Genomic DNA, 13,619 nt, shown 5'->3' on the forward strand with positions numbered 1-13,619 from the left:
GGTGTGTAGGGGACAAGGTGTAGCATAGTAGCTGTTTGTGCTGATTTTACACTCACTCAGAACTTTTCAGGGGAATTTTCATCTAGGCAGCTGTGGCCAGATTTGAGTCCCTGTGCATCACTCAGGTAGAGCAAAGGTATCTGAAAAGGTGGAGAAAAATCTGCCTCCTTTTATTCAGAAAGCTAGTGAAAAGTGTTTTGATATGCAGACACAGTTTCATATACAGTGACTAGGAAATAGCCTTTTTATTGGTCCAAAATGCAAAATAACAACCTTATTGGTAATTTAAACCTTTCTAAAACATTGTAGACATCCAATTTTTCCTTTTAGAACAATGTTAATTTGAAACCATAACAATCCTTTCATCTCCCAGGCAGCTTCTGCCTTCTGTAATCAGATTCCAAGGTGACAGTATATGAAGTAATATGCATCCATTACCCTCCAAATTAGTGTTATGATGCTAATCAGATTCCAGATGTAAACACAGCAGTGCATAAAATATTACCTTTAATTCTGAAATTATTTGTTTTGTTATGCTTGTGATTTTTAAATCCAACTAGCTTTTTTGTCCTTGCTTTTTTTCACCTTTCCTTTGGTAAAAGGATTAAATCAGAGTATATAAATAATGCCTTTGATATAAGCAACTGAAATAATGAGTGGTTAATTGATTAATCAATCACATTCATTTCAAATTCTTAAAATATGATTGTTTTCCAGTTGTACAAGAAATGAGGACCTAGGATTACAAACAGTACCAAATGTTATAAAATATGACCTTTACCTTCATTTGCTAAAAGCTGCATGTCTGTTTTTTCTGAAATATAGTTTTGGCTGTATTTACTGAAATAATTATATAGGCCCAATTCTCAAATGTGTTCTACCTGTTGTGTATCACTCTAGTGGCACAACATAGCCAGGTTTCAGAGTAGGAGCTGTGTTAGTCTCTGTCTGCAAAAAGAACAAGAGTACTTGTGGCACCTTAGAGACTAACAAATTTATTTGAGCCAGACATCCATCTTAACCAGCTTCCTTGTATAAGAGGCATAGCTGCTCAATGCTACTCTCTGATGTGGAAGATGTTCCCAGAAGAAAAAAAAGAGTTAATTGCTGGAAGAAAAAAATGCTTGCTGATAACAAACCTTTGAGTCTGCAAGCAGCTGAATGTTATTTAGAGCAGCCCATACGCTGCTCTAAATTACATCAGGCACTAGAGGAGTCCATAGTTAGGTCCAGGATTGGGAAAATGCAAAAGGATATCTTAAAGCCTTCTTTGATCATTCTCCCACCTCAGTGATAAGTGTGTCTTACGTTCATCTGAGGACCAGGGTCCAGACCCTCAATGGAGGTGCCTAAATACCTTTCAAGATCAGAGCTTTGTCTCTTATACCTGTTTATCTACCAACATACAAGTTAAATGTCACATGGTTAAAAATGTATTGTAGTCTCATACATTTTAAGTTCATAAAGGCATGATTCATTTTAAGGGGGGTAGCTGCTTCAATTGAGGATTATAAATACAAATAGAACTATTTATGCTGTAAAACAAAGGATTCTGTTTATAATTTGAAACTACAGTATGTTTTGCACTGCTGTCAAGTACTCCTCTCACTTTGATGCATTACACCTAAGGAGGCTTTTAATGTTTTATTAAACTGAAGCATGGCTTCCATTACTGTGTGTTTTCAGCTATATAAGAAATTGCACACAGCTGATGTCACTAAATAAGTGCCTCTCACCCATTAGCATGTAATGCTATGTAATTCTATCACTTTGGGGGCAGAGGTCATATTCAGAGTGTAATTCTATCCTGAAAAGTGATTCTGTATCTAAACTACATTGTTACGCTCCATATTTATTGTCTCAATCCTTTCCATATTGAATCTACTCTGCTAATTAGTACAAGGATGGGTTTTTTTCCCCTAAATATCAGTGCTTCAAACACTGGGATGCTTAGCCTCTCTCTCTGGCATTGTAAAATGGTTTTAACTGATATTTGGCCAATTCCGAAGATTAGACATTCACTTGCACTGGAGTATTAACTGCACAGTAAGAAAAAGTATAATTTTTGTGCTTCAGTTTTGTTGTTTAACAACTTTTGGCTGATTATTCTCAGTTTTTCTCTACTGGTTCTCTGAAATGTACAGTACAGATTGTGACATACATGGCCTAATATCAATAATTTGAATTTCATCCAAGAATTAACCTTTCCAAGAATTTCAAAGCATTTTACTGAGGTAGGAAAAATATTTATCCCTTTATTATAGATGAGAAAACTGAGATATCAAGAGTCATACGTGATTTGATTAAGGTCGGACAGATGGTCAGTAGCAGAGCTGCAGCTAGAACAAGGTCTCCTTATTCACATTTATATAATAACTTGACCACACTGTCTCTCCTTAGGATCATATGATAATTCTGCAATTTATGGTTTCTGCTCTAGAGGGTAAAAAGTAATTATCTGGCCACCTTCCCAATGCTTACAACTGTCTTGGATGTTAATCTTGTGTATGGTTTTCTGTGAATAATTATCAGGAACTGTTATTTCATATTCCCTTGGCATCATTAATATACATGATAAATTTGCTTTGAAGTTCTAGTCTTTACATAGTTCTAAACTGTCCATATTTGCTTTCTTCAGTTTTCCATAGGTGTGGACTATATATTTCCCCTATGTATTAAATAGTTATGAAGTAAATGACTTCCTTTGCAACATGCCAAAGGGTTGTGTTTGAGCTGGAGGTGCAGTGCAGAAATTCTATCAGTTGTTACAATACGAGCAACCCAAGAAATCAAAACTCATGCTCCATCAGAGTTTGGTCGGTGTAAGATGATCATCTATTAGGAACCCTTCACAGAGGGCCTGATCCAAAGCCCATTGAAGTCAGTCCCATGCACTGTGGAATTGCAGAATCAAAGCTCTCCATTACTGAGGTGGCAGGATATATTTGTGTTTTTACGTTCTTTGAATTACTGAATATAAGCCATTGCTGGAATCAAGATAAAATACTTTATGTATCTATGATCTTCTCTTGTATGGGAAATCTCACATTCCTGTACTCACTTCGTATTACTCAGTGTCTCATAACTCTATATTGACATACTATCAAACAGCCATTTCATATCCTAATTCTTTTTATAACCCTATAGTGTGCAAATGAACTAAAGCAAATTAATATACTAAATATACATATACTGTTTTTGAGGAAACTATTGAATGAGCAATTTACAGGAAGCCAGTGGAGGTGAGAAGTTTTGACTGGGTTTATTTAGTGTCTTTTAGTAAGGATATTTTTTGACCTTGTTATTAAGCAAGTCCCTTTTCAGTCCCATCATGTTCTGTCTTTATCTAAGATGTAGTTTATATTGTGTATAATATATGGTATAGTATATTCAGTTTCAATATAAAATTACTGTAGACACAAATTATAAAATTACAATGCACACAAAGAAATACGTTAACTCTTAGATTTGCTGAGGGTCCTACAGAGCTCTGACATTTGATATACAGTGAAATGTCTAATTGCACTCCATGAACATTTACAGATTTCAATCATAATGATTAGGAAGGAGAATGAGACAGCAATACAAGATGGAATCTGCAGTTTGAATAACAGATTATAATCAGAATAATTCTGAGGTGCCTTGTAACTCCTGAGAAATAAAGGATGAATATCCAAAGAGATCATTTATGGAGAAAACAGCCACTTGTGGTTCATAAAAAACTAACAAAAATGAAATAAATATTAGCATCTTTAGAGTGCCCATTTGCTAATATTTCTTTCACTATTTTTAATAGGCTGTTTCCCCCATAAATGATCTGTTTTCCCTTTTCTCTTTCACTTCTCAGGAGTTACTGAGCTCCTGAGTAAATGTGCTTATTAAAACCTGTCTCTCAAACAATAGGTATCGATTTGTGTTAGTATCTTTTTCATTCCATGGCCTGGCCATGCAGTTATTCTCTTCTGCTCTTACTAATATTCCTTCTGCCTTTAACATGGTCAGTCAATCTCATTCTTCCTCCTTTTTTTTCCTTTTGATATCTGTGATTCTGTGCTCTCCTGGTTCATCTCTTTCCTTGATGAATTGTCAGTCAGCATTTTAATCCATAGATCTTCATCTTTCTTTCTTCCCAATGTATCCTTTCTGCCAAGCGAAGCCAGCTGCAACCAGGGCCAGGTTCAATATCTAGGGATTCCCTTCCATTGATACAACACAGAACCGGTTCAAACCCCCACCCAGTAACCTGGGAAAATTACACACCACCCCTGGGCACTTTTGAGAGGCAATACTTCACCACTAGCAAGCACAGAGGCTGAGTGTAAAAAAGAAACTTTTAATAAAAAGAGGGAAGTAACTCGGTATTAATTTGGGGAAATACTGCAAACAGGGTTTATAAACATAAACCGTGAGCAAAAGACCCACCCTGAAGTGGCCGGTGTCCTTTTCCCCTCAAGTTCTTAAGTCCAGCAACCCAAAAGTCCCTTTAGCATGTTCATCCCTTCTCTGCACCCCATTCACAGTTGCTGTGTTTGGTGAGTGCAGACCCAGTGTTCAGAGGTGCATCTGCAGAGTTCATCTCCCACACTGGGTGGAGATAAGGAGGCACCTTACCCGCTCTGCTGCTCGGGCACTCGTCCACTGACCCTCCCTCCTGCTGCATTGCTGGCTGCTTCCTGTGCTTCTCCACCAGCTGCCCTGTTGGCCACTCACTACAACTCTCTGCTTCACCACTCATTTGCCAGCTGAGTGTCAGTCACCTTCTGCTGCCACCTGCCTCTCTTCTGTGACCTCTGCACACCAGTCTCTTAGTGATTTTTAGCTCTTAGCAGTCTGGGCAGAAACACAGTCCCACCACAACTGATTTCAGCTCCGATTGAGCATTTAAAATAACAAAAGAGGCTACCCTGGAAGCCTATTTAGTGCTTTCTTTGAATAGTCAGGAGAAAGAGGTCAAACCAGTCTGGAGACTCCTAGGGAGAGTCCACAAACTCCTGGCTGGGACACCTGTTCCCACCCCCACTTATTTTCATTGGGCTCTGGCATTTAAGCCCCTGGCTTAACGAGATCCTTTCAGCTGAAGGTGACCCCCCTCATTTGGGACAGGTTAGGCACAATCTTGCTTCCCTGTATTCCTACAATAATTACAACATTTTGGTAACAGCATTTCACTCCCCCTGCATTCAATATTAAAGTAATTTGTAACCCAACACCAGCCAAAGTTGATTACTTTGAGCAAAACATCACTCTATTTGCTGGATATCTAAGCAGAGCAGGCGCAAACTGTATTTACATAAACACACCCAAAGTCTCTCCACCTCCCAGCTAGCTGTCAGGGAAGAATTCATTCCCTGCTTACACCTTACTTGTTGGCATCAACCTAGTTTCTGTTCTCAATCCCTTCTATACATCTTCCTCTTGACATCGTCTGCTCCCACATTTCAACTATGCATTTATGTTGTCTGGATTCCAGACCTACATCTCCACTCTTCACCTCCTTCATTATGTTTTAATCTTGTAACTCCAAGTGTCCTTCTGACATCTCCAGCCTCTCAAACAATATCTCTCCAAAACAGAATGTATCATTCTTTCCCTTCCATCCCACTACCTTCCTTCTCTATCACTTCACATTTCTGGCCATATAACAGATTCACAATGTCCTTTTAATTTTCAATTCTCTTCTTCCTATTTCTCCTTTTAAAAATCGACAACATCCATCCTTCCATATAATCACCCCTACTAAAATATTTGTCCATATATTGGCCATATCTTCCTTCAGTTCTCTTCTCTGCTCACCCTTGTCCTCAACTCTCCACCATCTAATCTATCCAAACCTTTGTAGTTAAAGTAATCTTCCTCTCCTACTTCCCCAGCCCCATTATACTCCTTATGAATCCTTTCAATTACTTCTGATCTGTTAGCATATCCAGGTTCCTAGCCATCCCCTTCAAGTCACTACAACCTTCTCTTCCTAATGACATCTTTGTTTTTATTTATTCGCTACTTTTCTACTCTCTAAACTCCTTCCAATCCACTCTTCTCACTGTTCTCTCAATCTTATCAGCTACATGTCTTCATTTATGATATTCCCAGCACTTGCCAGGTTTCCTGTTCTCCTCTCCCTCTTTCTCCACCTACAAATGCTCAGTCAGAGCATGTCAGCTCTTCAGTACATGGACAGTTTCTTATTATATCTTTAGAAAAGTGCCATGTACATTTACAGTGATGTCTAAATTATACTGTATAATAATAATCTTCAGAAAAGTCACCGTGAAAAGGACATTGAGGAGTTGCACTTTTATTCTGTCAGTAACTTCTATATTCAGTTTTCTCAGTTTGCAAGTCTTTTTTTTTTCTGACTGCTAGCATTGCAAACTCAGCCATCGCTCTGCAACACAAGTTGTGCTCTTTCTGCCACTTATGTCATCACCAGTAATAAGGATTTTACAATCAGACCTGAACTGATGATTTGGTTAATGATGCATGAGGCAGAATAACATGTGTCCTGTTCTTGCATAGCTGTATTGGCTCTACCGTGCCAGCGGTAATAAAAGCTTGATTTTATGAGGAGGTCACTAGAGTAAGGAAATGGTTTTGTGGCCAGGGCACTGGCTGGGACTCCAACACGGCTGGGTCCCTCCACAGCTCAGTCATAGACTTTCTGTGTGACTCTCTCTAAGTCACTTTTTCTCTCCTGTGTGTCAGTAAAATGCAGATAATAGTACTTACCTACCTCCATGAGGTGAATCCATTAGTGACTGGTGCTCAGGTGCTGCTGTGTTCAGGGTCATATAATCACCAAGATTAACATGACTTGACATAGAGGGAGCAAATGTAGCTTGTGTCTATTGGACTTAGACTTTAGTAGCAGTAATAGTTATACTACCTATTTCTTCTTTTTCATTTCTATCAATTAATCTCAAAGCACTTTAAAGTATTTCTGACCTTTAAAGTATTTATCCTTACAACATCCCTGTGAGACAGGGAAGTATTATTATCCCTGTAAGTACTTCAACAGGGATTGTGGGCTAGATTCACATTGCCACACCTTTTAGGCACCTCGAAAATCGCTGGGATTCACAAAACCTGCATCTGACAGCTAGTCTGTTTATACAGTGAATAGGGAGGGAGCGGTGTCTCAGAGTGGGATTCACAAAAGCCAGCACACTAGGCATCTCCTCTCCTAATCTAGTCAATGGGATACGCAGAAGAGAGGGATGTGTCCTAAGCCACACCCGCTCCCCCCCGGAAGTTTGGCACCTAAGTCAGGCTGGAGGAAGGCATCTCCCTCTGCTTGGGATTCTCCATGGCAAACCCTCTCTTGGCACCTATGTGGTTTTTGCAAGAAGTCTGAGGGGGGAATCACTTCTAGCCTAGTGATTAGGGTACACACCTTGGCTGTGGGAGGCTCTGATTCAAGTATCCATTCAAGGGAAAGGCTTTTGACCTGGTTCTGTCACCTTTCAGGTGTGTGCCCTCACTACTGGGCTGATGTGGCGCTCTCATCTGTTGAAGCTGTTCCACTTTGGCTACGTCATTAATGATTTAGGACAAATGTTTTTTATTTAAAATTCATTGTAATGAAAAAGTTACATTAACTGTGTTGTGAGGGATTGTTTTCCCACCAGTACATTCAGAAATTAAGAACATTTCTTTGTTTGAGACAAACAAAACTTTATTTAACTAGCAAATTGAAAGAACTAGCAAGAGTCTCTTCAGTGTGAGCCTATATGCCATTTTCACATGAGGATCAATGTGGAATGGTCACCACATACAAATTCACTGCATTCTCCACATTGCTTATGGCTCTTCTGGTCAGCTGACTGTGGCAAATATGTCAGTGTAACCAAGGGACAAAATAATAGAGCAACACATTTGGAATACATTTGTACCTTACATACATTTTTGATACAGAAAAATGTTTTTTATGATTAATTTAAAAAAATGTCACTGAATTGTGTACATACGCCTGGGTGAAAATGTCCTAAAACAGCATAGCTGGAGGGTCACCAGTTCATGAGTTTTCACAACATATATGCTTGAGGGATACAACTTTACCCCACGAATATAGATGAGGGTTAAAAAAAGTCATTGGACAATGGATACTGGATCTCCCACCTTGCCTGAGTGAATGTATTCAGCACGGGGCTACAGAATTATTCTCATGCTTGCTTGTTTTTTCTCTCTCTATGACCCGGTGACTCTTTCATTATTTATCCGCATGAAACAGCTTCAACAGGAGAGATTGTGGGGGTTTCACCTCAGGCTCTCCCATAGCTCAGTGGTTAGGGCCTATAGCTGAGAGAGAGCAGACCCCAGTTTATCTCCCTTCTCCCTCTCAGTTGGAGTTGCAACTTGAGCTGGTCAGCTCTCACACCCCAGTTGTGTACACTGAGGTAAAAGTTGTGAAGGAGGTCCTGGCTAGTTTGTGTGATCTCACTTACCAGATCAGATCACCATAGGCAAACTCTGAGCGTGCTTACCAGATCAGGCCCCACAGTTCCAATGCCTTTCTTTCCCCGGTTCATGCATTGCTTTGGGGCTATGAAGTCCAGACACCTGGTGTGAGGTAGGAGTGTGCATGCACAGAGGCAGAAACATAAATACTTAGGGAGATTTTACTGAAAAGATGTAGATACCAAGTGAATTTAGATGCCAACTGTATTTGGGAGCAGCTGAACAGAGGTTTTGTGAATCCCAGTGAGCCTTATTCTGGGATTTAGGTTCCTAAAGTGGTAGTTAGGTGCATAAGTCCTTTTGTGAATTTAGCCCTGTGTCTTCTGATATGTTCTGTACAGCACAGAGCATATTAAAGGTACTCAATAGATAATCAGTAAAAATTACAGAAGAGTATTTAAAAAGGTTTTATTTTAAAATGCATTTCAACTTCATGGAACCTATTGGTAGGCCTGGACTGTTAAGGGTTCATGATTACAAGGATCAGACTGACTAAAAATGAGGTAAGTAAACAATTAGGCATGGCTTAAAGGGAGAACAAATAGATATTGTCATTGTTTTAATATTAGAGATTAAATGATAATCTTATTCTTTATCTACTGTATAGCAACTTTTCAGTGATTATCCAGGCCTTGATCTATCAAATGCTTATGGAGTCTTTATTCATTTGAGTAGTTTCATTGACTTTGCAGGATCCAGCACCCACATCCTACATTTCAAGAGAGCCAGACCTTCATAAATTTGCTAAATACAATTACAATGTGTACTGCTTTTCTACTGTCTGTTACAGACAGTTACAAAAAGACCAGACATGTAATCCTTTCACTGCAACAAAATACAAAAAGTCTAGTATAAATTATCCTTCAGATGAAGATCTGGATAAGGACAAACACACAAGCCATATTTATTCTAATATTAAGATTATGAACTCCTTTGAAGAGACAAACCAGACGTAGTCCATTCCAAAAAAGGGCTAATTTTTGTGTTATTCATGCCTGAACAGAATGGCTCAGCAAAGGAACTGAACAACTTTGATTTCTGTATGAAAACAAAAGTATAACTCTCTCTTTTTTTTTTCCAGTATAGTGGGTTACACCCACGACAAAGCTGGGATATGTGGCATCCCACACTGGTGGCTGAGGCATTGTTTGCTATTGCAAACATCTTTAGTTCCCTGCGCTTGATCTCATTATTTACTGCAAATTCTCACCTGGGTCCTCTGCAAATATCTCTAGGAAGAATGTTACTGGACATTTTAAAGTTTCTATTCATATACTGTCTCGTGCTGCTAGCTTTTGCAAATGGGTTGAACCAGCTGTACTTCTATTATGAAACAAATGAACCCAACAGCTGCAAAGGAATACGGTGTGAAAAGCAGAATAATGCATTTTCAACGTAAGTGGCATATCTACTTTTCATTTGATACATGCAATATTTTACTGTAAGCTCTACTTAGACTGGCTCAAACTGTAAGCTCTTTGGGGAAGAGACATCTTTTTTGTTCAGCATTTGTGCAACACCTAGCACATTGGCATCCTGGTCCATGACTGTCTCTAGGTCGTACAATACAAAATAATAATAATAATTAATAATTAATAAATAATAAATACAGCAGTCTAGGATAACGTATGGTCTATGTTAGAAAGACGTACACAGACGTAACTTAAAAGGGTATGAGCTAAAATGAGAAAAATGAGACGATAGCGTGATTTTGGCAATAAAATACTGATCTGGCTCCAAACAAATAAATGTAACCTGCTAAGAGTTTTCTTCTACGGGCAAATGTTGCTGTGGTTTTCTTCTGTGTCTGTTTGTTAAGATAAAAGTGTCATCTTCTGAACAACTTTAGTTTTTAAAAACTTCAGGATTGTTTGTGTGTGGATAAATTGGATGTACAAGGTTCCACTGAAGCAGGACAAGGAAAAAAATAAGTCCAAGCTGCCAGGGAGCCTGAATGCAAGGCCACCTTCAATTGAATTTCTTGTAAATGTTCAATCTCTACATTCTCACTTTTGTCTCAAAGGCTAAATAATAATGAGTTTCAGTTATTTATTTTCTTTCACTTTGAAAGTCAGTGATTTTAGTCCTTTAGCTATATCAAGTGACAAGGTTAGTGCCCAATCTATATGAAATGAATCTTAATTCTCTACGTGAACTTTCACCTTCCACACTGAATTAGACTTCTGATACAAACAGCTGTTACCAGCTGAGTTCTGTAAGTCATATTTAGCTACTCACCTACATTTAAATTGGACCAAGAGCCACTTCCCCATCAGGGTGACATTGAGTGAGGCAATGATCATTTGGCTGTCTCCCTGGGGTTCTGAAGAGGGGTACTGGCAGTGATTATGGCCATAAAAGAGGCTGTCTGGGCAGGCTGTGCTGGCTCCTGCTTCTTTAGTGCATTAGAAATCTCCAGCAGGGGAGTTTAGTGATGCATTCTGTCTATGCCTTTCCAAGAACTGCAGCAAGACATGCTGCACAGCCAATCCTTGGAGGCACCCTGGGCCCAATTCTCCACTTACTTGCACCAGATTTACACATCTGTAACTCCAGAGTCCAGTTTAGTTACTTCTGACTTGCACTGATATAAAAGAGAGGAGAATCAGGCCCTAGGACTTGCATAGCCATAGCCACACTGCCCAGGAGCATAGGGCTGATCAGGGCTCAAAATAATAATTTGTAGTGATTTAGCACAGTTTTATGTTACAAAAAAGTGATATTATTTCTAACTGTTTAGCTCCTGCAGATCTGTTTCAAAGATGGCACCTTGTTATTTGACATCCTAGCTGTTGTCCTTGCCATAGCTCTAAGGGGATACTATATAATTTAACTGTAGAATCACAATGTCCTTTTGTGATTGTCTGCTTTATCTTTGAATTTCTGAGCTCTTTACTAAACAAAATGTATGCATGGGAATGCCCCTCGAATTCTACAGCTCCTTTTATCTAGAAGACTTTCAAAGCACACTACCAACTGAATATACAAACTCTTTACTGATACAAACAAATCATTTTAACCCACTGCTGAAATTCAGACACCAGCTTAATTTCGGGGTCCAATTCTGGCCCACTGTTGTCAAGACAATGCTCTCATTGACTTCTGTGGTATCAACCTTAGGCAAAATGGGCCAAAAATGTTCAAGTGTAGGAACCTACATTTAAATAACTGGCCTGATTTTCAGAGATGCTGAGCAGTGATTTGAACAGAATTAGCCACTTACTGAAGGGCCTATTTATGTATTTAGATGCCTGGCTTTAAGGACTGAAGTTTGGAGAGTTTACCAAAATTTTCCCTGGAAAATTACATACTTTTGTGTGTATTGGGGAAAATCCTGTCCTCTGCTATCACAAAATGCTTTAACTGTACATGTGGGGAAAGATTTGGGTATATATGTATATTTTCTGTAATTATTTTCTATTTATTTTTCAGACTATTTGAAACACTACAGTCATTATTCTGGTCTATATTTGGTCTCATCAATCTGTACGTGACCAATGTAAAAGCACGACATGAGTTTACTGAATTTGTTGGGGCCACCATGTTTGGAACCTATAATGTCATCTCGCTGGTTGTTCTACTCAACATGTTAATTGCCATGATGAATAACTCTTACCAGCTCATTGCTGTAAGTTATTTCTCCTTATTAAATCACTTGCAATGAGTATCTTCTCTCAGTTCCCACGTTCACTTTTTCCAGCATTAAATCCCATTTAAATATGGAGTACGGGGACACATTCTCTGATGTCTTCTAGTTCATTTGCACTGCCTTTCAAGCATAAACAGACCAGAAAACTGCTCGATTTGGCCAGATGAGAATTCTCCCTGAATTCTGAATGGTGCAAAGCTGCTCCTGACACAGCAGTTGTGTTGTGGGAGGGGCACCATATATCAGGGTTGCTGTCAACTGGCATAGGTTAGAGCAGGCTGTTCTAGCCAGGATCTGCCCCAAGAATAAGGAATCTGCAACAGGCTAGTTGCATATTTTCTATTTAACACTCAAGCTTTAAAAGGCTGTTTTCCAGACTTCACTCCAAATCAATGGTTAGTACTATATCCAGTGATTCTTACAGATCTTAAACAGTGTTGGCTCCAGGCACCAGTGCACCAAGCACGTGCCTGGGGCGGCAAGCCGTGGGAGGCGCCCTGCTGGTCCCTGCGAGGGTGACAGTCAGGCTGTCTTCAGCAGCGTGCCTGCAGGAGGTCCGCTGGACCCACAGACTCAGCGGCAATTCGGCAGCGGGTACACCGAAGCCGTGAGTCCAGGGACCTCCCGCAAACGCGCCACCAAAGGCAGCCTGCCTGGCATGCTTGGGGCAGCAAAAAAGCTAGATCTTAAAGATAACATTAATGGGAACTGGGTGTCCAAAATCTCAGCCATTGGGACAAATATAAATGTAGATGTAGGAATGATCCTTCATTCCTTGCTCAAACAAAGTACCCTGTCACATTAAAGAGAGCTTTGCTTAAGTAGAGATAGCAGGAGCTGGTGCATCTTAAGACCATCACATCTAGAGAGTTTAAAATATTTACTTCCCCACCTTCAGTTCTCTAAGACTCTATGCAAGTGCTAATCCCTTGCAGGAGAGAATACAGTAACTGAAATTGGTGTAGTTTCACGAAGTGGTGGCTTTACAAATTGTACATACTCTCCTACTAACAGGGAATGCAAAGATGTGGTATCTGATTTGATGACATGTATGCAAGCTGCAGTAGAGGCCTTGTACATTTCCTTAATTGGTCCTGTTTTCTCATTTCATAAAAACTGTGTCTTTATCCTAATCAGAACTTTGGGGTCATTTTTTTATATATCTTAACACTCATTAAATAGATTGATCCTTGGCAGATGCAGTCATGACTAGAATTCAGGCCCACCCAGAGGATTCAGAGTGTCTGGAGCAAAGCAATTTCGGGGGTCCCTTCCATAAAAAAAAAGTTGCAATACTATAGAATATTAGTATATTCTAGGGTGGGGGCCCCAGCGGAGTCCGGGGGCTGGGGCCAATTGCCCCACTTGTCCCCCCCTCCCCGTGGGCAGCCCTGCTAGAACTGTTTGGAGAATATAAATGCCACTTCGTGAGGGATTTCAGGATTTCAGAATTTGGTTTTGATCTGATTAGGAATGAAATCAGAAATTTTTGAAATTCTCTGAGAAAATTTTTTTT

General features: G+C 39.6%; 1 protein-coding gene across 1 annotated transcript in view; it reads left to right on the top strand.

The window, feature by feature from the left end:
• Window positions 1–13,619, top strand: part of TRPC4 (transient receptor potential cation channel subfamily C member 4) — a 141,599-nt gene that overhangs the window by 110,366 nt on the left and 17,614 nt on the right. The window contains exons 6-7 of the mRNA XM_032778548.2: window positions 9,536–9,849; window positions 11,887–12,082. Coding sequence (XP_032634439.2) covers window positions 9,536–9,849; window positions 11,887–12,082 — 510 coding nt within the window. The remainder of the gene's footprint in view (window positions 1–9,535; window positions 9,850–11,886; window positions 12,083–13,619) is intronic.

The sequence above is a fragment of the Chelonoidis abingdonii genome, chromosome 1, assembly GCF_003597395.2.
Source record: "Chelonoidis abingdonii isolate Lonesome George chromosome 1, CheloAbing_2.0, whole genome shotgun sequence".
NCBI classification, from domain to species: Eukaryota; Metazoa; Chordata; order Testudines; family Testudinidae; genus Chelonoidis; species Chelonoidis abingdonii.